Below are 27,780 nucleotides of genomic sequence, written 5' to 3' on the forward strand. Positions count from 1 at the left end.
GGGGTAGGACCTGGAGACAGCTGTCCATCGCTGGAGCCCAAGGCGGTCCTGAGACAAGACTACGGCTTGTCTGTTTTTATCGATGACCACGGGGCACAGGGACACTGTGAGATAATTTCAGAGTGGAGCAGCGCTGCGATAATGAAAGGTAGGGAAGGCCGAGGCAGACTAGACGGACGGACGGACGCAGAGAGGAGGAATGTGGATGTGGCAGCCAGGGTGCCGCCAAGGTCATGTGAGAAACAGGTCCTTCAAGGCCACATGAGGGAGCCCCATATGCCCAGGACCCCCATTCCCATATCTTCCTGGAAAAGAATACAATGGTCCAGTCAGCTCTGAGATGCCAGCACCCTGGGTGGCCTCTCTCTGCTCCCCCACAGAGGGGCAGGCCCCCACTTACCCCTTTTGGGCAGCCCCAAGATTGAGAATCTCACCTGAGGGCCCCTCTCTGTCCTCCGTTCCAGAAAATAGGCAGCAGCTGGGCCTGCTTGGTTTTAAGCCTGTCCTGACGCCTCCCACACGCTGCCTGGGCCACCTCCAAGATTCCTGGGAACTCAGGGAGGCTCCACTTCAAGACCCCCTGCCGCTTTCCCTGCTAGATTCCCGATGCAGGCCTCAGGGCTGGGTAGCTTTCAGGAGAGACACCCAGAGGAGTCTGGCTTGAGTTGACCTGGGTCCAAGGCTATTCCCCACCAGAGATGGAGCCCCGGATCCCCTCCCCAGGCACACTTCCTCTGCTACAGTAGGCCTTTGTGGAGTGATCCAGTCTCTGGTTCCTTGTGGTTTCCCAGCCCACAGCAACAGTTTCTATTTTGTTCTGTCTTCTTCAGCCTCAGCTCAGGAGCTGCCATGGGATCAGGGTTACTCACAACCCTATCCTCCTTCTCTCCTTCAGCCCCAACTTTCTCTGGAGCCTGTAAAGTTCCCTCTGAGAACACTGCAAGATGCCACTTCCCTAGCCCACCTGCTGATATCTGGCTCACTCACTATTGAATCCCTATACCCAGCTTGTTCCCAGGAGCCACTTAGTAGCTGTGTGACCCTAGGAAAGTAACTATATCTCTCTGTTTCTTCATGTGAAACAAGAACACAATGACACTCCCCCCAAGCCCAGTGAGGAGGTTACTGGACAAACTATTGAATATTGTCACACAGAAAAGCATGTGGCTCCATGGGTAATGTCACAGATTCTATATCCTGGGTTTAAATCTAGACATTCTCACTAACTGAAGACATCATCTCGGGCAGTCCTGCTTGGGAGAGCTGTCATGAGCCTTAAATGAATCAGAAACACTTGTAACCATGGTAAAGGATGAATAGTGCTAGCGAAGGGATGATGGAATGTTCTAGAAATAGGACATTGTGCACTTGTGTGAATCGAACAAACTTTCTCTCTCTCTCTCTCTCTCTCTCTCTCTCTCTCTCTCTCTCTCTCTCTCTCACACACACACACACACACACACACACACACACACACACACACAAACACACACACACACTGCCCTCTTCACTTTTTGGAGCGGGGATTTCTGACTTGCTCTGGAGCGCTTCAGTGCAGCTCAACTGGCTAGCCATCAAGCCCCAGAGATACCCGGGATTATCAGAGCACGCCACCATTCCTGGCTTTATTTTAACTCTAGGGATCAAAGTTGGAGCCTCATACAAGTATGGCAGGCACTCTGCGGCCTGAGCTGCCTCCTCAGCCCTCTTGGCCCTCTACCCCTCCTCCCTCCCTCTCTCGCAGCAGCATTGAGGAACACTCATGACTACTCTCTCCTACCTAACCACAGGATCTTTCACATGGCCCTCGGAACTCAACTCCACACAAAAATACTTGTCTACTGTGTGCCAGACACCGAAGGGGATCCAGTGGTGAAGGAGACAGAGCCCCTGCCTTCTGGTGGGGAGAGACCGTCAGTAAAGGCCCATGATCGGCAGTGACAGGTGTTGTGGCCAGGACCATCTATTCTGCCTTCTCATTTCTCAAGTCTTCTCCTCGGGGAAGGCTGGGTGTGGGGTGTGTGGCCATGGGACATGCAGAGGTCAGAGAACAGCTTGCAGGAGTTGGCTCTCTCCTACTAGGTGGGCTCAGAGATAGAAGTCATGGAAGCAGGCTTGGCAGCAAGCCTTTACCTGCTAAGCCAACTTGCCAGCCCCTCAAATTACTTCCTCTGTCACAAACACCTGCTGGGCTTGCCAGTCTAAATGGGACAAAACTGACTAGGAAGACAAGGAGATGTGGATGCACACTCTTATATAAAACACTTATAACAATGGTAAAGGCAGAACACTGTTAATAAATGACTGATGGAACGTTCTAGAAAAAGGACATTGTGTACCTGTATGAATTGTGTGTGTGTGTGTGTGTGTGTGTGTGTGTGTGTGTGTGTGTGTGTGTGGTGTGTGGAGTAGTAGTAGTAGAGTGCTTGCCTGGCCTACAGGAAACTCTATGTTCAATCCCCAGCACCAGTATAAACTGGGTGTGGTGGTGCACACCTGTAACTCCAGCATTCAGGAGGTAGAGGCCAAGAGGGTCATCCTCAGCTACATATCAAGATCAAGGCCAGTCCAAGATATTAACTGTGTCTCAAAAAAAAAAAAAGAAAGTGCCACCTCCCTTTGCCTCTGACGGCCTTCCCTGGCTTTCATTTTTCCTCTAAAAGTCCCCTTTCTGGGTAGTCGCCTCCATGTCACCTGATCTTCACCCCTCCTGGCCTGGATTCTGCAGCGCCCCAACCCTGGCGGCCTGTGCTTAAGGTTCACCCCTGAGTCTCCCAGGCTCTCCCTCTGCTGGCACAAGCCCCACTGGGTCAGCCCCCTTTCCAGATCCCCCCCACCCTGCTGCCCACCCCTCCCCCCCAGACACAGGTGGACTCCCCACCACACATACACACCCTGACCTGCTCTCAGGAATGTCTCTCCACCCATCCCTGGGTGGACCCATCAGCATTCAGGGACTCACTCTTAGTTGGTGACAGGTGTCTAGGTGGGTGTGGGGGCTGGGCAGAGTTTGGTAGGAATTTTGACTCAGCAAGACAGGCTTAACGACCAAAGGACAGAATTGTGGGAATGAGAGGACAGATACAGTGCCAGCCAGGGAACCCAAGCTTCAGGTCACACACTCCAATTCCGATCTGCATGTCCTCACCCCAGCAGGGAGTTTAACTGCTCCGGAGCATAGTGATCTCATAGAAACTGTAGTGAAGCTACGACTCTCCTCAGCAGTGGTAGAGAAAGCCTGGGAAGAGGGGTGGGGACTCATGAGAGCAGAATTCCTGTGTGATCATGTCTGATCAGTCCCAAGAACAGTTTCTCACACTAAAAGGGCCCCAGGAAAGCCCCATGGGATGAATGAAGCATCTCACAACATATTCACTCGGTGGAGTTTTCTGGATCTAAGGGCACCAGACCAAAGCAGGGACACCTGGCCATTGCTGCTCCAAGAACCCACGCTTCCACAATAACCCTGGCCTTGGAATATGGTTCGTGGCCCCCAGGACGGTTCATCCAGGGATCCCTGGCAGAAAAAATCTGCTTGGAGCCTTCCTCCTGCAGGACGTCTTCTAGGATTCCTCCTTCTTCAGGGAGCTGATGGGTCTCAGCATGCTGGATCTCACCATGTCTAACTGTCCTCTTGGGTGCTTCCTGTTGGAGGGGTTCCTGCAGATGGTGGTTCAGGAAGGAAGGTGAGGATTTAGGATTCACTGAGCGCCCACTAGGTCCAAGGGCACACCAACATTTGCAGCCTTCTGAAACCCTCCGGTGGTTCCACTCTCATAAGTAAGAATATGGAAACTGCGGGACAGGTGTTGGAAAGCTTGCCGAGGTCGTTCAGCTAGGGAAAAGGCTTCAGAACCATGAATCTGACCTGCCACCCAAATACCCAGTGCTTTCCTCTAGGACAAATGGGGAATGGAAAGCTGAGCCCCCCCCCCCCCCCCCCCCGTTAGTCACAAGAGCTCAAGACTCCAGGGGATGCCGAGTGACTAGCCCAGGACCTTTGCTTACTCACTTTCAGCCTGGAGTTATTGTGGAAGTTTGGATTCTCCGAGCAGGAGTGGCCAGGCATCCTTGCTTTGGCCTAGGTACCAGCTTGTTCCTTTTAGACCCAGCAAGCTCCAGAAAGCAAACATATTGTGTGTTCTCCTAAAAGGGGCCAGGCTTAGTCCATGTGGTGCTTTTTCAAAACACGTAACCAGGACGGGGAGACAGCTCAGTCAGTAAATTGCTTGCAATGCAGTCGTGAGGATATGAGTTCGATCCCCAGAACCCACATTTAAAAAAAAAAAAAAAAAAAAAAAAAAGACTGATGGCATGTCCTTGCAATCTCAGCATTAGGGAGGCAGAGACGGGGGGGGGGGGGGTGTCCCTGGGGTTTGCTGGTAGCCCAGCCTATCACACTTGGTAGTTCCAGATCAGTGGAAGAGCCTGTCTCAAAAGAGAAAGGGTGGACGGAGCCTTAGGACCAACAGCCAAGGTTGTCCTCTGGTCTCCACATATGCAACCGTCATGTACCCATCCACACATGAACACACAAGCATGCACACACACAAACGAAAGAATATGTAGTAGGCTGCCAATATACCAGTGCTGAAATCTTAAACAAAACTCTAAATTTCCGACCTCTCTTAAGGCATCTGGCATCCTGTGTTGTCCCCAGTCTCCTTTACGGCAATCCTCACCAATCCTTACTGTCTTTAGCCCAACTTGACTCATGGGGTCTCATTGCTGGGGGTGTGGGGGTTCTCTAGTGATCTGTCTCACAGTTCAAGTGCTGAGCTCTGAGCCCCACAGACCGGAGTTGCTCAGTCAACGCATAGTGCAATACGTAAGGGGTACCCACTGCGGGAGGAAGAGGAGACACCTGTGTGGAAACCTACAGGGCGAGTTGGTCAGTTGGCCAAGCTTTCCTACCATGCTTGAAGCCCTGAGTTCAATCCCCAGCACTTCATAAACCAGGCCTCACGGCACATGCTGGCATTCCCAGCACCTGATATGGAACCAGGAAGATGCAAAGTTCAAGGTCACTCTCAGCCACATCAAGTTCTAGGCTAGCCAAGAATCCCTGTTTCGAAGGGCATGAACTCGGTGGAGGGCAGTTAAATTGAAGGGTATTCGAGGTAGAAGGAATAGAAGGAACAGCCAGACCCACAGGCATCTTCAGGGAACCGAAAATAGCTGTGGTAGACCAGGTGTTTAACTAACTGTAAGAGAAGAAAATGCTTCTTTAACACCTTCCAGGTTCTGTAGCCAAACATGTGTTCCCACAGTGGGCCATCCCCTGCCACGAGCACAAGGTACCTGAATGTAGAGCCGAGAAGACATGTGACCTTGGACAAGTTACCTAACCGCTCCGTATCTGGGTTTACCATCAGGAGTAATGGGGGCCAGTGATTTTTCCCTGTTCTGAAATGACACAAACCAGGTGTTTAGGCACACGGGAAGTTGACTATTTTCAGTAGGAGGGAGGGGCACACTCCCAGTTCACTTTATCACAGAAAATTATAAGTATCTTTAAATAGTGAGTAGGGATCCCTAAAGAGATTTGGGAAGGGCAGGCCCAGAATGCAGCTGCAGCATCAGAAGGAACCTAGGACTCAGTCTGCTGTCTTTTGTTTTAGAAGACCTTGATCCAGTCTGTAAGAAGTGACTCTGATTGTTCTAGGCTTGAAATGCACAAGGGGAGGGAGGGGGGTGACACAGCTCAGCCATCACAGGTATGACACCACCCCCAAGTCAGTTTCCATGACATCACCTGCAAAGGGCACCTTGAACATGATTGGCAGGAGAACAAACTCGCAGGAACTCCAGCAGACTGCAGACCACCCCTGGCGGGCAGGAGGGAACCCAGGGCCCAGCCTTGGACTGAATAGGCTTCTGGAAGAGCAGGTCATCGGGTCATAGGACACAGGTTAGAGAAGTGGCTGACCGGCCTCGTGAAGATGGCCCAGGGAACCACTGTCTTCAAGTCTCTCAAGGGCTGAGGACATCAAGAAGATCACAGATACACCATGGGGTCTGATGGATGAACCTGCACCAGGTTCCTCGATTTACAGAGTTGGAGTTCGGCTTACGCCAAGACAGCTCATGTGTCCTGGGAAAAGAATGAGCCATCATGGGAGACTTACTTGTCCCTATAGTGTTGTGGGACATTTGTACACTGCGTGAAGACGTATTGTTGTGATTGGTGTAATAAAAAGCTGAGTGGCCAATAGCTAGGCAGGAGGTATAGGCGGGACTTCCAGGCACAGAGAGAACTCTGGGAAAAAGAAAAGGCGGAGTTAGGAGCCAGACAGAGAGAAGAAACAGGAGGTGCAAGATGGAAGAGAGGTAAAGCCATGTAGCAGAACGTAGATTACTATAACTGGGTTAATTTACATTAAAGAACTAGTTGAAACAAGCTAAAGGCCAAGCTTTCATAATTAATAATGTCTCCATGTCACTATTGGGGATCTGGCAATCCCACAAAAGATAGTCTGACAAGAAAGTTTGTACACTATATGGCACTTTCTACCCGCCATCTGTCAGGAAAAGCAGTAAAGACTGGAATGTAGGGATAGAGGGAGTGGAACACACCCCACTTCACCTTTCAAGCAAATCAAGTTTTTTTCCAAGGGTTAGAAACATGGTGCTCTGTCAAATCAACCATTGCAACGCCTCCATGCTGCTCTGTAAAATTGTCAAACAAAGACCCAGGGCTGTGGCTCGGCTGGTAGAGCACTGACCTAGCACACACAAAGTGCCCTCTCCAGCACCGCATGAATGAAATGTGGTAGTGCACACCTGTGATCCCGGCACTTGGGATATGGAGGCCAAAGGATGTGAAGTTTATGTTGATTAGCCCATATACCTCAAGTTAAGTCCAGCCTGGGTTCTAGGATACAATGTCTCAAAGAAAAAAAAAAAGGAAGGAGGAGAGAATGAAACAAAAACATTTTAGCACTTTTGTTACTGTTTGCTTGTTTTTCTTTCAGTATTGTGTTGCTATTGTTGTTTTGTGGTTTTGCTTGTATGATCCAGGCTGGCAATCCTACTGTCTGAGGCTCTTGAGCATGGGAACACTAGGCTGTGCCACAACACGATTATTAGTATATTTTATTGACATCAGTGTATTTTATTATTTTATTTTAAGTGTATGGATGTTCTGTCTGCACGTATAGTATGTGTAGTGCCCACCAAGACCATTAAGGTGTCAGTCCCCTGGCACTGGAGTTACAGAGATTGTGAGTCACCATGTGGGTGCTGGGAATCAAACCCAGGTCCTCTAGAAGAGCAGCCAGTGCTCTTAATCGCTGAACCATCTTTCCAGCCTCAAGATTTTTTTTTTAAAGAAGAAAAATCATGCACCAGTCATATGCCCTGGAGGGGGCTATTGAATGCTTCATTCCCTCTGTACCCTGGACCCACCCCGCTACTTTTTCCTCAGGCCAGAGTCCTGTTCGGTGTCATGGGGAAGAACAACAAAGCAACATCCATGACATGGGAGCTAGACTGGGCAGCAGGCGCCCACCAGGTCTGCTGTTCACCAGTGGGGCAACTGGTTCGCTCTAGAAACTTCGAGGGCTTTTTACTCAGATTTCTTCACAGAATGCCCTCTAGAATACTTAGCAGACACGGCACTCTTGATTTATTAACCTCCAGGCCTCATCTTAAATGCCACCTCATCCAAGATGTGTGAGAGCCAAAGTTACATTTTAAGTTTTAATTACTATGCCTAAGAGATCTACAAAACAAAAATGCCTCTGATCTGCAAGTCCCTTGCCCAAGGACAGGTAGTTCCTGAAATGCTGGGGACTATTGTTTATGGGAGATAACAAGCCACATGTTTTTCACTCCCCTAAATAAGTTTGTTTGACCCATCTGCACCGGATGTGCTTGATCACATGTGAGCGGGAGGTTCACAGGCAGGAAATACATCAGGATGTACACTTGCCCTTAATTGGATGTAGGCTGAAGGATGTATGCATATCCCTGATTGCTTCTGTCATGGGAAATATTTAAGCCACTGCAAAACTTGATTCAGGGCCATTTTTCTGGGGAACCAGGGATGGACCTGGCCAGAGTCCATCCACCTGGCTAGTATTTAACCAAGTTTGCTTCAAATTTGCCTTTAAATTGTGGTCGTGGTCTTACTCTCGATCGGTGGGATTCACAGTTGCCTTCTTAGATTACCTACCTAAGGTCTCCATGCTTGTTTTCTTACCTTCAAACACTATGTGCTGCTTTGGTCACGACACTGCCCAAGAACCCCTTCCTCCAGAACTCGAGTATCACAGGACAAAGGCACATCTGTCTCCTCTACTGTATTAAGAATTTGTTGGAGTCTGGAGGAAACAGCGGCTCCACTGGGGCTGGAGCCCAGTGTGGGCCTGGCACCCAGTCTTACAGACACACATGGCTAGTCCTCCCTCCCCGGCATTCATGGCTTGTCACAGTTCGGATGGGTGTCACAGCCACCGCGCTCAGACACTGGCTCAAGTACAGCTTAGCAAACATCCTGAGGAGGAATGTGTAGCCATTCACAGCCTTCCCTTTGGTTATCAGACTGCTGGAGCAATGGATCCCACAAAATTGAAATGTCTCCAGAAATCAAGGTCTGGGGGGCCTTAGCTCCACCTGGAGGTTTCATAGTTATGACTGAAGCCCAGACAGTGGTGAGGGGCGGGGCCACACCTCGGCCAGGATTGCTTAGCTATGCATATGTGTGTCCACCATTGAAAGGTAAACCTCATGTGAGGACCCTGAACATGGACACAGAGGACGCTCACTGGACATCTTTTTCTGATTTCCATTATCAATTATGTCAATAACTGGGCTACAGAGGAGGGATGGCGAGCCTGGCTTGTTGCGGGCAGAGGTTTTCAGGGTCTAGTCTCTGACCCTAAACACAATAACTTCCCCAACACCTTGGCCAGAGTGGCCGACTTCAACATCAGCGCGTGCTTTATCTCGGAGAAGCCTATCAGTGAAAACATCTACAGGAAATACACCAGGAATGAGCTCTACCTACAGTGTCCCCACCCCCGGGCCCTCTCCAGAGATTTGCTATGTGGCCCCAGCTGCCCTGGAACTCACCATGTAGACCAGGCTGGCCTGGAACTCACTATGTAGATCAGACTCACAGAGATCTGCCTACTTCCACCCCTGCCTCCCGAGTGCTGGGACTAAAGGAGTGTGCCCCCACGACTGGCTTACGTTGTCTTTTTCTACAAAGATTTTTTTGACAAAGCCCACTAACCTTTCCCTTGTCCCTTTTCAGAGGAGGGACAGTCTTAAGAGCGAGCTTCTGCCCTTGACTGCTGGGGTCCTAGATGGCACCTAGGGTTCTGGATCTCTATACCTGAGCAGCTCCAGTCCATTCCATTCAGCTCTACCCATTCCAAGCAGCAAGCAGTCCCCATGGGAGCAGCTGTGGCCAAGCCCTATCCTGATCCAGCAGCCCCACATCACATTTATAAGCAATGTCTGCCCTTGAGAAGGGCAGGTAAAAAGAGCCCTTCAGAATGCCTGCAGCCCCTGGAATGACATGGGCTCCTTCCCAGAACCCATGCTCTTCTGATAGTCCCAGCTGGCCACCCAAGATCATCCTTCAACCTTTCCCACCTCCATGACAGCACACAGCATGTCCTGCCTCCATTTTTTTTCTCTCTCCACTTCTCATCCTTTTTTGCCTCTCTGCCCTCAACCCCCCTTCACCTGTTTGGCTCCTGGCTGTCTTCTATCCTCTTGTTCCTTTCGTCTTCCTAGATACAACATACTCACTCCTCAATAACTACTTCGTAAGCACTCAAACACAGCTATCCCCCGGAGCTGAGGACCGAACCCAGGGCCTTGCACTTGCTAGGCAAGTGCTCTGCCACTGAGCTAAATCCCCAACCCCTGCATGGAGCCATCTTAAGAATGCTCCATGCAGGGGGAACAAGGGCAAAGGCCTCGGGTAGGAGTCGGCCTGTGAGCTGGAGAAACAGGCAAACCAGGTCTCCCTTTGGAGAAACCTTCCTGTGAATCCACCTTACCCTGAGCTGCAAAGTCCCCAACTCTGAGCCCTCTGGGCACCCTGGAACTGTTGAGGGCTAAAGTTATATTTTAAGTTTAAATTACTGTGCTTAAGAGAACTATACAACAAAATGCCTCTCACCTATACGCCCCACTTGCCAAGGACAGGTAACTTCCTGGAATGCTGGCAGCTGTTGTTCATGTAAGATAACAAGCCGCACGTTTTCATTTCTATGAACAAGGTTGGTTGCCTAAAACTGCACAGGACATAGTTGATCACATGTAGGCGGGAGGTACATAGGCAGGAAGTACATCAGGATGTATTCTTGCCCTTGATTGGATGAAGGCAGGAAGTACGTAGTCTTGTGGACTTTTGCCTTTATACCTGACCAACGTAACTTGTGGTCATTCTCTGGGAATCTCAGATAAGGACTTGGCTAGTGTCCATCATCCTGGCCAGTATTTAAGAAAGCTTGCTTCAAATTTGACTCAAAAACTATGGTAGTGGTCTTATTCTCGTCCAGTGGGATTAACAGACCCTCATCATACCATGATGCCCACTCCACCAAAATCCCTAGAGACAAGAATTGTGCCTTGTTTTGACATCTTCAAGCCCAGTGTGGGGCAAATCCTTTTTTCTATAGGGTAGATTCTATTGTATTGTTAAATCAAATATTTTGTCTAATGCTGCCTCCATAAAGTTTTGTTCAAAGACTTCTCTGTAAATAGTAAACTAAAGCTTAACTTGACACATAAATAAAACGTATCTACAAAAAATAGTCATCCGCCCAACAAGTTACGGAGCCCACCTAGATGCTCATCAATAGAAGAGTGGCAGGTATGCACAATGGAGAATTATTCAACAATAAAGTACGTTACTCATTTACAGGAAAACTGAGAGAATTGGAGGTTATCATGTTAAGTGAAAGGACAGGGACACAAAGATAAATATCATGTTTTCTCTTGTATGTGAAATCTATCTATCCATCTACCCATCTGTCTATCAGTACTCGTCTCTAATTATCCATACTACACGAAAGGAGAAGGGGGTTATTGAGACAAGATAAAGGACCAATAGAGTGGGGAAGAGAAACAAAATGGGTAATGGGTGGTGAAATGAGCAGAGAGTGTGATACACACATATAAAAATGTCATAGTGAGAGCCGGCAAGATGGTTCAGTGAGTGAACCATCCTGGCGCTTGCCACCAAACCTGACGACCTGAGTTCAAACCCAGGACCCACATGGTGGAAGGAAAGAACTGACTCCCACACACATTATCTTCTGACCTACACACACACACACCACACACACATACACACACACATATATACACACATACCACACACACCACACACACACACACACACACATATACACACATACCACACACACACACACACACACACACACACACACACACACTGTGGCTTGTGCAAGTCTCCACACTCCCACAAAATAAATAAATAAGGAAATAAATAAATGTCCTGATGAAATTCATCACTTTGCACAATGAATACCATAGTGAAAAAGTAAAGATGTAAGAAGCCAGAAAACATTGCCTATGTGAATACTTGGGCTGAAGGGTTAGGTTTTTGTTTGGTTGGCTTTTTGTTTTGTTTGTTTTGTTTTGAATAATCCAGTACTTGGGCCATCACAAGCTCCCTACTGTTCAAACCAGGTGCTCACAACACGATGAGTTCTAGCCAGCCAGGCCTCTCTCACTTTCCACACCACTTCCTTTCCTCTGGCTATAAATACAACCTGCCCTTGAGAGGGTGGGGCATCTGGAAGCACTTTTGGTCTGGAGTGTTGCCTGGCTCCAATCGCCACCATAGTGAAGGCCTGTGGCAAGCTGCTAAACGAGGCTTGTCTCTTTCCCCCATAGCAACATGCCCCTTGCAGATCAGAACAGTGGGAGACGTGAGGACCAGAAGCTGGCTCGCCCTCGATGACTCCAATGTCAAGGCCAAATACCTTCCAGCGGGGAGTGCTCAGGGAATGGAGGAAGAGGCCTGGAGGATGCGGGAGGAGGAGAAAGGGCTCCTTGTATGAGCCAGCAATCCTGTGGGGTACCTTTCTTTGGATCGCTTGGGTTGTGCCCTAGGTGTCCGGCACACAGAAGTTAAGAGGGTGCTAACTAGATGCGGATGAACCCTTTCCCCAAAGGGGAATGATTCCTGTGGTTTGGATTAAAAAGAAACCCAGGGGCTGACAGGCAGCGGGTGTGTGCCTGCCATCCCAGCACTGGGGAGGCAGGGGGCTTTCAAAATGGCCAGTGTATTCCGTCAGTGAGTTCCAGGTTCAGTGAGAGCCCCTGCCTCCCAAAATGAGTTGAAGACTTGATAGAGTAAGGCATGTAAGGTAAACCTCTGGCCTCCACATGCATACACATGTATGTGTATATGTGCCTGTACATATGTATGTATATATGTATACATGTATATACATACATACACACAAACATGTACATACACATACACACCTGAGAAAGTTGGACAAGCCTTCAGGCAAACACAAGCACGAGCCGTAACCCACCCTGCTCATAACCCTGCCTGCCCTGGCTTTGTTCATTTCAGGAATGACCATCTGAGTACCCTTACTTCAGACATGACCTGCCTCAGGAACTGCCCCAGCCCTGGTCTGACAAAGACTCACAGAAGGGATCCTGAAGCCCTAGGAGCTTCCTCTAGCAGAAACTGTGCCCACCCTTTCTCGGACCTCTCTTGGGGTCTTCAGACCCCACCTGCCCAGATTCTCTCTCCCCTGCCCGTTGCCCCTCCCTGTCTGGGGATCTTCTCTCCCCATAACTGACCTCTTTGGCCTGGTCTCAGCTCCTGCTCCCAGGACCTGTCCCCATGAGCAGTCACAGTAGTCAGAGTCTGGATCCCCAAGTTTATGGCCTGCAGCCCAAGCATTAGGGCCGACAAGCTGTGAAATAAGAGGACAGACTCTGCAATGTTGTTTGTGGGAGCCCACAGTGAACACTGGCCTGTAAGCACCCCGCTCAGCCCCCAGCAGCCTTCATGATGGCAGAAAATCCAACAAAAGCAGAGACTGGCACCTCACTGGCCCTTCTGCCACAGGGCCCTGGATAGTTACCCAGCACATTCCAGCGGGGAGGGGAGTGGCCAGGTTATCCAGGTCACTGCCTTATCCTTGTCACAAGCCTTTGCTAATCCCTTCAGTCCTGATTAACCCCCATGAGCTTGTACTGGAACTTTTTTAATTACCTGAGAGACTGCTAAGTGCCTTGACTGTCTGAGGACCCGGGTACCGTGATATGGTCCTGGCCAGGAGCGTGAGGATGGCTCCCAGGACCGTGGAGGAGAAATAGATGATGCTGCAGCCACCAGAGAGGCAAGAGTGGCTCTGGATGCTGGGCCTGAGCCCAAAAAGCAAAGGCAGAGAAGCGTCAGTTTCAGTTTCGATTGCTCCGAAATTCTTCTGTGTTTAACAAGGGAAAGCCCTTGTGGGAGTCTTTGGCTAGGGCTCAGATTCACAAGGGAAAGCCATGGCCCCCCGGGAACCCGGGAGTTCAGTCCTGGACACTGAATACAGCAGGCATGTCACCAAAAACATCAGCCAAGTGAGTGACAGATAAACTTGGAATGAGAGAGGGAGCCGGCAGCCACTCCTCACCCAGCCAAAACAACAAGGAAAAGGAAGGACGGACAGATAGACAAATGAGCAAACAGAATGCTGGGTCTTCAAGGAGCCACGTCTCTCCCAAAGTTTCCTTTTGAAAAATTTGAAATCTGCTGAAAGTTATGAGATTTATTCATAAATCCTTAATTATTAATATTTTACTGTTCTCCCTCCCCCCCTCTCTCTCTCTTTCTCTCTCTCTCTCTCTCTCTCTCTCTCTCTCTCTCTCTCTCTCTCTCTCTCACACACACACACACACACACACACACACATACACACAGATACACACATACACTTATTTGAGAGCAAATTGCAGAAACTTACCCTGAAATCATTCCCCATCTCTCCACTAATGAGAAGATGGTATTTTACACAAACAAGAAAAACTGTGACCATGGGGAAATTTACACTAACACATACTGTTAGCTGGTGCCCATCAACTATCTAACAATCAAAGGTTTCCTATTATAAGGGCAGAAGCACCCTTAAATATCGTCTTCTTTATTTTGTCTCTGCTTTTTCCCACAGAATTCACACACTGGCCATTCACTCATTGTGACTGGTTTGTCTCCTTCAAGCTGGAGCTCCTCCTTGGTTCTGTACCTGACACTAGATGTTTGAAGGCGACATTTGTTCTGCAGAACCCCCTCCACCTGGACTTGTCAGTTTCCTCACAAGAATAATGCTAAACCTTTTTTTTTTTTTTTTTTTTGGTTTTTTTTGAGACAGGGTTTCTCTGTGTAGCTTTGTACCTTTCCTGGAACTCACTTGGTAGCCCAAGCTGGCCTCGAACTCACAGAGATCCGCCTGGCTCTGCCTCCCAAGTGCTGGGATTAAAGGCGTGCGCCACCACCGCCCGGCCCTTTTTTTTTAGTAAGACTATCATGTGGACCAAAGTCAGGGGACCTGTGAGTTTTCAACCTTGCTAGTCATTCTCTGTCTTAGTTATTTCTCATCACTGTGGTACAAACACCTGACAGAACCAACTTATAAGGGGAAGTTGAGCCCACTGTGGAGGGAAAGGCATGGTGGAGGAGCTTCATGGCAGCTGGAGTGCATCACAGCAGCTTCCTAGGTCTTGATGAATTAGGAAGCAAAAACTCATACAAGAACCAGATATTGGCAGCAGTTTCAAGGCCACCCCCAGTGACTACTTTTAACTAGGCTGCTATATCCCCCAAACTCCACAAACTTCCCCAACCCTCTGGAGATCAAGTGTTCAAATTCGTGAATCTGTGGGGGACATTTCAGATTTAAATTGTAACAGTCTTCCAATATTTTTCTCAAGGGACCTGACTGTTTTCTGTTGCTGTGATATAAACACCATAAATAAAAAGCAACTTGGGGAGAAAGGGTTTGTTTCATCTTACAGCCCACAGTCCATTATGGAGGGAGGAAAAGTGAAGACAGGAACTCAAGGCAGGAACCTAGGGACAGGAACTGAAGCTGAGGCCGTGGAGGAACGCTACGTATGGGCTTGTTCCAGTGACATGCTCAGCTCACTTCCTTCTATAACCCGAGACCACCTGCCTAGGGTGGCACCCTCCACAGTGGGCTGGGGCTCCCAGATCAATCATTAATCAAGAACGTATCCCACAGATATGCTCGTGGTCAATCTGATGGAGGAGGCAATTCCTCGGTTGACTTTCTCTCTTCCCAGGTGAATGCAGTTTGTATCCAGTTGACAAAAACTAGCCAGCACACCCTCCAGAAGCTTACACTTCTAGCAGCAGCAACTGTAGTACCGACAAGAGCAATGTAAAGGGGTAAAGGATTTCTTTTGTCTCCTGGTATGAGGGGATACAGTCCATTGTGGCAGGGAGAGGGGGGTATGGGCACAGCACTGTGCCTTGGGGATCTGATGCTGCCTACTCACACCTCAGAAGATCAAGGGACAGAGGAGGGAGAATGTCAACAGTTCCGCTGGTTTGAACTCAGGTCATCAGGTTTGGCTGCAAGCTCCGTAAGGAGTGGAGGAAGCCCTTAGTGAGTAAAGTCCTCAGACCCATGAGAAAACGGCAAAGCTTCCCCAGCCCTGTGGAGGTGGGGTGGGGGTGAGGTGAGACTCAGAGGGAAATGGCAAAGCCTTCCTCTGCTCCACGACATAACCGGAAAGAGGGACTCTCAGTTGAGGAATTGCCTTTATCAGACTGGCCTGTGTGCAGGTCTGTGGGGGCATTTCCATGGTGGATGGTTGATGGGAGATGACCCACAGCCTACTGCGGGCCATGCCATCTCTGGACAGGTTGTATAAGAAAGCAAGCTGAGCAAGCCATGAGGAGCAAACAAGCAAGCAGCATTCTTCCATGGCCTCTGCATCAGCTTCTGCCTCCAGGTTCGTGCTTTGCTCTCTGGCTTCCCTGATGATGGACTGTAACCAGAAGGCAAACAAACCCTTTCCTCCTCAAAGCTGCTTTTGGTCAGAGTTTTATCACGGCAACAGAGAGGCAAACTGGTAATACATATGTACTAAACTCTACTGTATATAAAGAGAGGGATGGATCCAGATACAGTACTAGTGGAAGCTTTGAGTCTCTGCCTCCATCGATGCATCCATCCTCCAGGGAAAAGAAAGCAGCTGAAGAAACTCCAAACTAAACCCGATAAGCTATTGGTGCAGTCTCCATCAAAATGCCAGTGGCAGTCTCCACCAAGATAGAAAACAAAATCCAGAACTTCATGTGGAAACAACAAAGGTCCCAAACTGTCAAGGCCAGCAGGACCCCACACACACACACACACACACCATATTAGGCTACAGACTGCGGGGCTCCAACATCATGGAAATTCTTAACACTCCAGAAAAGAAGAAACTCCGGAGAAAGTGAAAGAGGCTGGTTAGCTGGGGTAATGATTTAGATTATAAACGTCTCTTAAAAAGCCATAATGATGAAGACCTGGTCCCCACCCTATGGCATATTGCGAAATGATGGAAACTTCGGAAGAGAGTGAACCAAAGGGAGATCGTTGGGACCATTCCGGGAAGGGGATATCTGAATCCTTAATATTCCTCTCCCCACCTCTCTCTCCACCTTTCCTTATCTTTTGCCCTCATGTCTTGGGGATGGCAGCCGAGCCCAGCCAGCTGGGTCAGCTGCCTTTCGTCACACTAACACATACATCATCATATTAACCAAGTGGTCCACGCACTGCCTACAGCCCGAGCTATTCCTTTTCGGCTCAGTGACTTCCACTCAAGTAAAACCACATTCCTGGCTGCACCATGGGAAAGAATTTCAGGATGATGTAGAGTTGGAGTTTATTAAAAGGCATTTTGACATCGATTTTAAGCACAGGTACCCAGGGAACAGTGAGACATACCCAAGTATGGGGATGGTCTCCCAAGAGAGAGTCACTGCTTGTCTTGGCAATGGCTGCACATATAATCCCTCAGCTTTCTAATTCCCATCACTAGGAGAAAATTGTTCACAGCCAGTTGAAAGGTTAAAGCATTTCCTTTTATAGGCAAAGCTGTAAAGTGGATTTATGAGGGCGTTGTCAGGAAGAAGTACCCAAAGTCGGGGTTAGAAGTCCTTTGAGCCCAGAAAAGGCACCATTTGCTTAGTTTACTTATTATCTTTAACGGTTTTGGGCTTGAGATGTGTTGAGGAAAACGCCCACTGTCTCTGCAAGCAGTTTTGGCTTTATCAGCAGTGTGTGCAGCTTCCTGACTCGGCCAGCAGGAAAGACGAACCAACCAGATCTCAGGATGAAGGGTTTCTTTGCTCTCTCTCACCTCCTCAATGTTCTTTCTATCCTGCCTCATTATGAGTGGCAAGTCTTTGTCTTGTCTTAGGAACAGCTTCAGCTTTCCATGGTGAGAACGTTGGGCTAAGGCGTTTTCATACATAGCCTTTAGGTTTTTATCTAATTTGTTGAGAGTTGTTTTTTTTCATATATCTTAGGAAATGCCTGTTCTACATCTGTTGAGATGGCCGGATGGCTTTTGCCTCTCCCTCTCCCTCAACACACGATGCAGATACCAAACCACCTTTGCATACTGGGGATGGATCCCACTTGATCCTGGGTGTGGCCTTCTTAACCTACTGCTGCATCTGGGGTGTGAGGATGTTGCTGAGGATTTCTGAGTCTGCTCATCAGAGAACACATTTTGGTTTTCATTTCCCTCAACCAGCATGTGATTCCCATTTGAGCAGACATCTTGTCTTGTTGGGTGATGTTCAAGAGCTTAGGTTAGACATTGGTGGAAGGAACATAACTCAGTGGCCAGGATTCTGAGAAAAAGTGCTGAAGAAATAAGTAATTTAAAAAATCACATCTGGTGTCACCAGGGTCCTTAGTATTGATGCAGTCCTAGAGCCTGGACCTGGAGGAGGAGCCACCAGGATGTATGGAGGGGGAGGCAGCTTCTGCCTATTGTAAGAGCTCCAGAGCCTGAGAGGTTGAACGGAAGGTGAATGGTCCACCCCAGGGGATGAGGTCTCTGAGGGGATAAGATCTCCCTGAACCTTGAATGTAGGCTTCGCATCAGCTGCTTGGGGAAGGACCCTGGGCTGAGAGGCATGAAGGAGCTGGCAGAGAGCTTTGGAGGGTACATTACTTCATTGTGGCTTTCTTTCTTTTTTTTTTTTTAAGGGGAGAGCACAAACACTCCCCCTCTACCACAAATGATAGTCAAGTTCCCCCTGCACCCCACATTTGGGGGAACTGCAGGGGTCAGCACATCTGGAGTACAGTGGATAAGCCTTGCTGAGAAAACCACCTTCACGATCATGGTATTTCCTCTGCCAGGTAAGTATTCATTGTGGCTTTCTAGTAACAGCAAAGCACCCCAAAATGAGTAGTCTAAAGGAGGCAAGATAGAAAGACCCAAAAGTGGGGTCACATGAAAAGGAAACCCTTCACCCTGCGATCTGGCTGGTTTATCCTTCCTGCTGGCACAGCCAGGAAACTCCACATACCGCTGATAACACCAGAAATGCCCACAGAGATGAGGGGCATTTTCCTAAAGACATCTCAACTGAAAACGTTAAAGACAAATTAAGCCATGCCTACTTAGGGCCCAAATGATTTCTAATCTTGATTTTTAGCACTTCCTATTCCCGACAACACTCCTTGTAAATCCACTTTACAACTTTGTTCATAAAAGAAAACTCTCCGACCTCTCAACTTCCTGTGATTTACACTGAGTGATGGAAATTAGACAGCCACGGGACCAAGGAAGGAGTGACTCTCCACTGAGAAGCCCATACCCACACTTGAGGATGTCTCACTTTTCCCCTGGGCACCTCTCTATTAAGTTTGGTGCTTAAGGTCTGTGCTTGAAGAGTCCTTCAATGAGGTCTGCTTCATTGCTGGCTTGGCCTGATAACGCTTTCCACGGCAAAGCCAAGAATCCAGCTTCCCCTGAGTGCAAGGCCCTAAGTGGGGAGGGAACTCACAGGCTGCACTTCCTGGAGTGCTGACTCTACCTCCTTCACTGCTGACATCAGTAGCAGAAACTGATTGGCTCAGGGCTCTGAGGCAGAGACCAGAGGAGCCCAGATGGTTGGGTCCTTGGGAGGCCTGAGAGAGTCTGTCCAGGACTCTCCTGCCTTCTGTACTTTGCTGGCATCTTGGGAGTAGAAATGTCACCCTGCGAACACCTCCCTGAACCCACATTTCTCCTTTGTGTAAAGACATCAAGGTATCTAGGGTCAGACTTCTAATGGCCTCGTCTTAATTATTCATATCTGCAATGACCCTATTTCTGAACAGGGTCATATTCGAAGGTTTCAAAACTTGAACAGGAAGTGAGGTCACAAAAGGGGACACCATCCAACCAATAACATATTAGAAGAAAATCTGCATTTTGACAAAGTAAAATTGAATTTTCAGGAGGACATCTGCTTGAATGACTCACAGTATAAACTAAATAATGATGCAATGATTATCAATCTTGTTTATCAATAACTTCATGGGGAAAATATTTTACTTCTTATTCACACTAGGTTCTCTGAGAGTAGCAGAATGTTCCAGAATAGATGTCCTCCATTCCATGACTCAGTGTCCCAGAAGACTGCTCCCATCTTCATAATCTCCCAAGAACACAGAAAGGTCATGAGTTGTGTCTGTTTGGGTTTGTCCTGGCCTGAACATGACCCTTTGAACTTAGTTAGGTCTATGATATTCCTCTGCCATAGGCTGGAAAGAGTGAGGAATAGATGGGGTCTACATTCCTACAGCCTCTACTGTAGGAATGTCTGAAGGACTGGTGTCTGGTGTTTTACTTAAGGCCATGGAAGCCAAATACTTAGCACAGGTTGGAGGGCAGTGGGAAAGGTGTTTGCTTTAGGAACTAAAGCGCTCGAATCACTGTATCCCTGAAGCCTGGTGAATAAAGATGTCATGGACTCAGGAAGCATTAAGAAGCCCATTGCCTAACAAGTGAAGACTCGGAGGGACGGGGTGGGGGGGCAGTAGTTTGGTGGGTTTAAAAATTCATATGGGACTGGTAGGGTGACTCGGTCGGTAAAGTGCTTGTCTTGCAGTCTAAAGGACTTGAGTTCAAATCCCCAGCACCCGTGTAAAGAAACCAGGTGTGATAGCATGCCCTTGTAATCCTGGTGCTTGGGAGGTGAAGGTGACCAGGTCCCTGGGAGTCACTGGGCAACCAGCTTAGCTTACTGTATGAAGTCCAAGTCAATGAGAGGTCCTGTCTCCAAACACAAGGGGGACAGTTCCTGAAAAACAATATCCAAGGTTGTCCCCTAAACTCCAGATGCATGTACACACATATGCACACACCCCTGCACACACATGCACCTGCACGCACAGGCACAACCACAGACACATAAACACACAGAGAAGAAAATCATACAAGATGAGATGGGGGAGGGGCATGAAGGGGAGGAAGAAGAAAATACAAAGGTGCTGGGCTGGCTTTTGGGGGGACAGAATCAACCTCACCCAATCCTTCTCGTGCTGGAGTGGACTGTGTGGGCCCCAAGAACTGGACTCCTGAATCACCCTAATCACCCCTCAAGAAGTTTGTGCAGCCTTGGACCCTCACAGAGGCTTAGCATGTACCCTCTGTAATCGAATGAATGATGGGTGGATGAAATGAACAAACCGAATCAATGTCTTCTGTCCTCTTCCCAAATGTCACAATCTTTCAGAAGAAAGGAACATCCCTGGCTTGCAAACACTCCCATTCCCACCGCTGTACACAGTCCTTGCCCATTCCTGGAAGTAAGGGGCTGCTAGGAGCGACCTGTTGGTCACTCCCAGATTGGATTATGGAAAGTTCCTCAGCCAAGAACTGAGCCCTTTTCTCGGCAGCCGGTGAGGTTTCAAAATCGGCTGGAATTTATTATGGTGTCAACCCATGACATGAAGGGTTTTCCAGCCCTCAAGGCTGTCCTGCCAGATGGTAAGGGGGAAAAAGGGGGATTACCCAGGGCATTGGCTATGCTTATCTTGGAGTCCACTATTTGGCCACGCCCCCCTCCATCCCTGTGCCTCACCAACCCCCAGCCCTGCAGAAGGAATAACTATTTAAGGGCAGTTGGAGTTCAGGGAAAACAAGACAGGCCCTTGAACAGGAAACTGCAGCATCATCCCAGAGGTAAATGCCCAGAGACTCCTGCCCTGTGGCTGCATTTGAGTGGTTGTGTCAGTGGGTGTATGCATGTGTGTGCATATGGACACGCCTGTGGATGTGAGCCCCCGTCATGTAAACATGTACAAGACAGTATTTGTGTGCAAGTATGCTGTATGGGTTTGGGAAGGTGCCGAAGGAGAATTCAAGAGCATGTGTGTATACGTGTAATCTACACAGGGTTAGAAAGGCTTGCAAAGAGAATGTGCAGTTTTAGTTGGGGATGAGAAGATTGGGGATCAGACTCCATGGATGGAATTCCCAAGCCTTGAGCCTAATGTAAGGATGCAGGCGGATGAGTGCCTAACGAGGACAGGCATTGCCTTCAACTTCCCAATTGTGTGGAATGAGTCCGGTCTCCCAGGAGGAAGGAAGGAGGCGTAAGGGGGGTCCCAGCACCATATCATTCCTGTATGAGAAACCATCCCACAGGGCCAGGAAGGGACAAGAGGCGACACTCATGATGCACTGTTAAAAGCCACTCTCTGTGCTCTCTATGACTTGGCCCCACTCAAGAGCATGTCTGTGCTCCCGGGTTGCTAAGTCTGACAGCAGAGCAGGGGCTGGGGCAGAGGCTGAGACTCCTGGGAGGAAATGCCCAGGCCAGTCCGTCGATATTTGTCCTTCACAGACTGACAACATGAAGGTCCTCTTGCTACTAGCAGCTGTGATCATGGCCTTCGGTAAGACCTGACCCTGAACTCCTCAGGGTGGGGGGTCATCTGGGAGAGAGACACCCCACCCTCCAGCTTTTCTTCTCATTGCCCCAGCCCTCTCTCAGTGAGACGAGGAAGAAAGCCATTTGTGGGGAGAGAACGTACTAGAGAGATGCCAATGCGGAAGAGGGGCACAGGGTTCACTGCCCTTCACCAGCCATTTCTCCGTTTCCTTTCAGGCCCAATACAGATACAAGGGAGCATTGCCAATTTTTGGCAAATGATCCTACTTAAGACAGGAAAGAGAGCTGAGTCCAGCTATGCCTTCTATGGTTGCCACTGTGGCGTGGGTGGCAGAGGATCCCCCAAGGATGCGACAGATCGGTGAGGACACCCCAGTCTTCCGTATCTTCTGTTCACTCTGGCTGGGACAGGACTAGGGCAGAGCTGGTGCCCACTGCCTCAGGGCCCTGGTGGGGACAGGACTAGAGCAGGGCTGGTGCCCGCTGCCTCAGGGCCCTGGTGGGGACAGGACTAGAGCAGGGCTGGTGCCCGCTGCCTCAGGGCCCTGGTGGGAATGGGACTAGGGCAGAGCTGGTGCCCACTGCCTCAGGGCCCTGGTGAATCCCAGCCAGCAAAATAGTCAGCTCTTTGGGAACTCCACTCTAGACCATTCCAAAGTTTTTGAGTCTCTGCAAAGGGTCAAAGTTCAAGGGAAGTGCAGAGGCACCAGGACTCCAGGGCTGTGAGAAGGCTCAATAAGACGTGTCCCCCAACCAGGTGCTGCGTGGCTCACGACTGTTGCTACTACCGTCTGGAAAAACGTGGGTGTGGTACAAAATTCCTGTCCTACAAGTTCAGTTACCGAGGGGGCAAAATCACCTGCGCTGGTAAGAAAGCCCCCGGGATGCCGGCAAGCCTCCCTCGTGTGTTTATTGAGCACCCAAATGCTGGGCAGTTTGCTGGAGCAGAGGGGAATTTAAGAACCTCACAGAAGACTCCAACAGGAAGGCAGAAAAGGCCTTTGCCCAGCCTGAGGCTTGAGGTGGATCCTGCAAGCAGCAGTAGCTCAGCTGAGTCCTAAGAGTCAGTGAGGCACACAGTGGGAGAGGAAGGTTGGGCCATCCTCTAAGCAAGGCACAGCATGGCCAAGGGGTCAAAAAGGACCACAGACTGCTCTGTGCTGCCCAGTGACGTGTGAAGATGAGTCTGAGCAGAGGGACAAGGAAGGGACAGGGTCAAGAACTCCTGGCCATTGTCTTGAGGTTTGTGGACTACAGCAACAGGGACCCGTTATTTAGCAAAGCAGCAAGAGACACTTTAGCGAAAAGAAGGCTCACACTAGCTGGGTGGATGGTGTGTGTGTGTGTGTGTGTGTGTGTGTGTGTGTGTGTGTGTGTGTGTATGTGTGCATGCGCGCCAGTGAGCCATGCTGCCTGCAGGAGAGTCACACATGGTTTAGAACAGCCAAGGTCAGATTGGAAAGATGGCAACCTGTAAGAATTCTAGGGCAGTGTGGTGCCAAGTCTGGGCAGCTGCTACAGCCCAGGATCAGGCCTGCTCCTCAGCTCTGGCATGTTGCCAACATCTGTACTTATACTCCAAGACACACTATAGCTCCAAGAACCCTCCTAGCCTCCAGTGACAGGTGCCTTTCCCTTTTGGAGAGGGGAAATGAACACTTCCCAGAAGCCCCTGTTGGCTTCCTCTTTTGGCGCTTCATTCAGAATAAAGCTGCATACATACTGCCTTAAGACCAATCACGGCCAAGGAGAACGGGTGGACCACACAGGTTCTCACCAATACCATCCATCCCCAGGCCAGTGAGTCTGGGCTTCCTCACACAAGCAGGTCTGTTAGCAAGAAGGTGAGGCCAGAGAGGTTGTAGCTCAGTTGGCAGAGTGCTAGCCTAGCATACACAAGCACCTGGGTTTCATCCCTAGCACTGTATATATTGGGCATGATTTAGCATGCCTGGAATCCCAGGGCTCAGGATGTGGAGGCAGGAGGATCAGAAGTTCAAGGTCATCCTCAGCTACATAGAGAGTTCAAGGCCAGCCTGAACTACATGAGACCCTGCCTTTGAGGGAAAAAAAACAAAAACAAAAACAAAAAAACTAGAAGAGGGTGTCCAGGAAGCAAAGCAACCCTCTGGTAGTGCCATGCTTGGCTGCTGCGTCCCCATCAGATGGGCTGTGTGTCCCCATCAGATGGGGTTCCACCTTCCCAGCAGCCCCAGTGCTTGTCCCAGAACAGGCAGGTCCCCACAAGCAGCCATGGGATATTAACAACCGTCAGCTCAGTGTCTGTTTTCCCCTAATTTCAGCAAACCAGAACTCCTGTAGGAAACAGCTGTGCCAGTGTGACAAAGTCGCCACTGAATGCTTTGCCAGGAACCGGAAAAGCTACAGTTTAAAGTATCAGTTCTTTCCCAATAAGTTTTGCAGTGGGAAGTCGCCCAGGTGCTGAGAGAGGTGACATCTGGACGCATCTCCTCCAACACCCCTCCCCAGCCCAACTGAGCTCCCTAGTGATAAAGAAAACACCCCTCTCCCACCTTAGAGGCAAGGTGGAGCCCTTCTGTCGCCACCCAGAATGAGACACCAAAGCCTGATGAGTTAGACTAATCCTTCCCCACCACTCCATTACCACGGACTGACAGATTTCCCATGTCCACCTTCCCCTTCACATCCAACTTCCTGCCTCTCAGTACCAAAGAGAGTCCTGGGAGGTTCTTACAAATAAAGTAATTCATCAGCGACCGTGTGTGTTCTCTTAACGTGAAATGAGATAGATATAAAGTATGCATGCTAAAAGTACAGGCTTGGAGAGATAGCTCAGCCCATAAACTGCTTACCACGCAAGTGTGAGGACCTATGTTCAACCCCCAGAACCCACAGACATAAAGCACACACTTTGTTTACAATCCTAGAATTAGGGAAACGAAGACAGGCGGATGGATCCCTGGGGCTCACTGGCAATCAGCAAGTTCCAGGCCAGTGAGCAACCCTGCCTCCAAAAACAAGGTGTCCTGAGGACCCACACCTGAGCTTGATCTACAGCTTCCACCCATAAACGTGCACACATATGCATGTATGCGTGGGCACACGCAGAGACACAAACACACACATGCAAAAGAACAGGCTTCCGGGTCAGTCTAGATGGGTCCAACTGTAAGTAACCCACCACCTTAAGCCCTGACTCTCTTATTCAAGTGGAACCTCCTGCTAGAGCTTGTTTGAGAATTAAGAGAGGAAACAGAAGGCAAGAAGTGTCCAATCTGACTACAGCTGCCATCCCTGTCAAAGGCAGGCCCCCCTCTCCCCACCCCCAGGCCAGAGCTTATAGGAGGACGTGGAAGCCGAAACTGGCAGAATAAAGTGGAGTTGCTTCCGCGAAGCCTCCACCACTTTGAACTCAGAGAAAACAAAGATTATGGAGGATGGCATCTTGTGCCCACATGCCCGACACAGACCTCCTCCCGGAAGACTGCCAGAGCCTCGGCGTGTGCAAAGCTGGCCACCGAGCAAAAATAGAATCCTGTGCCGCCCGCACTTGTCAAACTGAGGAGCTCTGCACAGATCTTTAAAATGCCCTGACAGCTCAAGGATTCTCTTTGCCCGTGAAAGAGCAACCAGAAACCAGCGAGATCCCCGATTCTGGGTACGGTCCGTGGGCGCAGGACGACAAGTAAACGCTCTCAGCTGTCTGTCTCTGTTGATCTCTCTGCCTAGTCTGAATCTGCTAACTTTTTCATTTGTATTAAAATAAAGACAAACTGCATTAAAAAAAATTTAAAAAAAAAAAAACCATGCCAATCCTCAGATGAGAGTTTTTCTTTTGACATTTTGGCCAATAGAAGAAAAGTTTTTTTAATTCCTCCCACCCCCAAATAGTGATTTTGTAACTTACAACAACTCCTTGGCAACCCAGGCGCCTAAGGCACCCTTCTCAGAAATGAAAACTTGGGATTTGAGGCTTGAGATGATGAGCTTCATGAAGTTGTTCCGTGCTTTCAAGTCACCCGGATGCCGGAGTCTGAGCCTTGTGCAATAATAAGATCTCTGGCATGGAAAATCAGTTTCAAGTGCCACGCCCACACAAAAACTGCCGACGACCTTTCAAAACTCATTCCCCAAAATGCTTCCTGCCCAAACTGATGATTCCAGCAAACCATCCAGGCAAAAGGAAAAAAAGGATTGAAGGAGAGGTGTGTCGGTGGGCCAGCAAGATGGCTCAGTGGGTAAAAATATTTATTGAACAAGCCTGCCAACCCAAGTTTGATCCCTGGAACTGACATGGTGGAAGGGAAGAACGCTGTCCTCTGACTCAAACATGTGTGCGGTGGGAGGCACCTGTGTGCTTATCCATGCATCATATATATACACAAATAATTTTTAAAAGGCAATTTCATTATTGTTCTTACTAAATTCAGGATGTTTGGGCAGTGTGTTATCCTCTAGTGCTAGCTAACATGTAAAATGAGTGAATTCCAGGAGAGCCAGAGCTACACAGAGAAACTCTGTCTCTGAGGAATAAAAAAAAAAAAAAGTCATCCTCATGTGTCAACTGGACAGAAGCTAGACTCAACCCGGCGGATAACGCCTGTGTATATTATCTTGATTCTGTTAGTTGACGTGGGTAGACCATCTTCAGTGTGGTTGGCACCATTCCCTGGACTAGGGGTCCTGAACTGTATAAAACGGAGAACTGAGTACTAGGGAGCATTCCTTGCTCTCTTCTTTTGCCTGTGGATGCAAACGTGACCAGCCACTTCATCTCCCATGTCCTTGACGTCCCCGCTGCGATGAGCTTACCTTGAACTGTGAGCCAGAGCACACACGTTCTCTCCCAAGTTGCTTCTGTCGAGGTATCGTGGCAAAAGGAAAAGAAACTAAGACAGCCACGGAGAGGCTGGCCCGCTGTGCTCCGTTACACTGGGACTCAGGCATGCTCCCTCATGCCTCGCAAGCTGGCCTGTGTCAAGAATTACATTCTTTATAATTAGCATTTACACTCACCGGCTTTCAGGCAGTTTCTTGCCCTTGCCTTGTACAGCTGACACCTTCCCTTTGCTGACAAGACTGAGTCAGATGCTCTGTGTTGCCCAGTCAATGTCCTGTCTCCTGGTGACTGTCACTCTGGGTAGGGGGACAGAGAGGTGAGAAACCATTCTTTTCATCATCCCCTTTGCTGCCACCATAGGCAGGTACTTTGCTTAGCACCTTGTCACCAAGCACCTGAATCAGCAGCACTGACTGAGATCCTCATCCTGAGGCATGACCTGCCGCCCTGGGAATAAGGATACGAGAAGAGGAAGGGATGGACTCGGAGGGCAGGAGACTGCCTGCACTGCTTTCCAACGTTTCTCCCCAGGCAGTGATGTGGGACAGCTGTCACTGTGACAGAAATGAGGATGTCTTAGACAGACACTTGTACCCCACCCTTCGATGACGATCCCAAGAAGCTGGAATTTCCCTGGGAATCTCTAGTGCCAACCTGAGGAAGAATCTGACCCACACAGTTCTGATGGCTCGCCAGACCACCTTACAGGGGTGACCAGAGCAGAGGCACCACTGGGTCAGTGATGGGCAGGACCACACCTTGACCAGGGCCACTCAGGCACAGTTCTTGCCCTTTCCATGTCAAGATCCTGAAGATGGCTTTGGGGTTCACTGAACCTCTTCGTTCCTCTTCCCACCGTGGCTACATTGACTCTATCTCTGCTTTTCACTGATGCTTCCCTTTTATTGGCCTGTTGAGGTTGGGTGGCTGAGCCCGGCTTGTTAGGGCCGCCAGGGCCCAGCCTCTGACTCTAAGGGCTCTGGCGACATCATCACACCTCTGGAGCTTAATCATCTCAGAATCAAGGAGCAAAACA

General features: G+C 49.3%; 2 protein-coding genes and 1 non-coding gene across 4 annotated transcripts in view; 1 reads left to right on the forward strand and 2 right to left on the reverse strand.

The window, feature by feature from the left end:
* Positions 1–25,931, reverse strand: part of Pla2g5 (phospholipase A2 group V) — a 40,036-nt gene extending 14,105 nt beyond the window's left edge. The window contains exon 1 of one of the 2 annotated variants that reach the window (XM_059256222.1): positions 25,812–25,931. In XM_059256222.1, the coding sequence (XP_059112205.1) occupies positions 25,812–25,897 (86 nt within the window). In that variant the 5' untranslated portion in view covers positions 25,898–25,931. Of the gene's footprint in view, positions 1–13,228; positions 13,590–25,811 lie in introns of those variants that run through there. The other variant, XM_059256223.1, reaches the window with a different exon arrangement.
* LOC131905463 (U1 spliceosomal RNA) lies at positions 18,237–18,403 on the reverse strand. Its single transcript, XR_009377971.1, has one exon. It is a non-coding gene; the product is annotated as a U1 spliceosomal RNA (small nuclear RNA).
* On the forward strand, positions 21,148–24,653 carry Pla2g2a (phospholipase A2 group IIA). Its single transcript, XM_059256224.1, has 5 exons — positions 21,148–21,210; positions 21,875–21,926; positions 22,139–22,283; positions 22,680–22,789; positions 24,226–24,653. The coding sequence occupies exons 2-5, from the start codon at positions 21,884–21,886 to the stop codon at positions 24,366–24,368; spliced, it is 441 nt and encodes a 146-aa protein (XP_059112207.1). The 5' UTR covers positions 21,148–21,210; positions 21,875–21,883; the 3' UTR covers positions 24,369–24,653.
* Positions 25,932–27,780: the final 1,849 nt, after the last annotated feature.

Source organism: Peromyscus eremicus, chromosome 2 (genome assembly GCF_949786415.1).
Source record: "Peromyscus eremicus chromosome 2, PerEre_H2_v1, whole genome shotgun sequence".
Classification (NCBI taxonomy): Eukaryota; Metazoa; Chordata; class Mammalia; order Rodentia; family Cricetidae; genus Peromyscus; species Peromyscus eremicus.

Coding starts and splice junctions, on each gene's coding strand:
- Pla2g2a (XM_059256224.1), top strand. CDS start 21,884: ATGAAGGTCCTCTTGCTACTAGCAGCTGTGATCATGGCCTTCG. Junction 22,284..22,679: donor CCCAAGGATGCGACAGATCG/GTGAGGACACCC, acceptor TCCCCCAACCAG/GTGCTGCGTGGCTCACGACT. Junction 22,790..24,225: donor GGGCAAAATCACCTGCGCTG/GTAAGAAAGCCC, acceptor CCCTAATTTCAG/CAAACCAGAACTCCTGTAGG.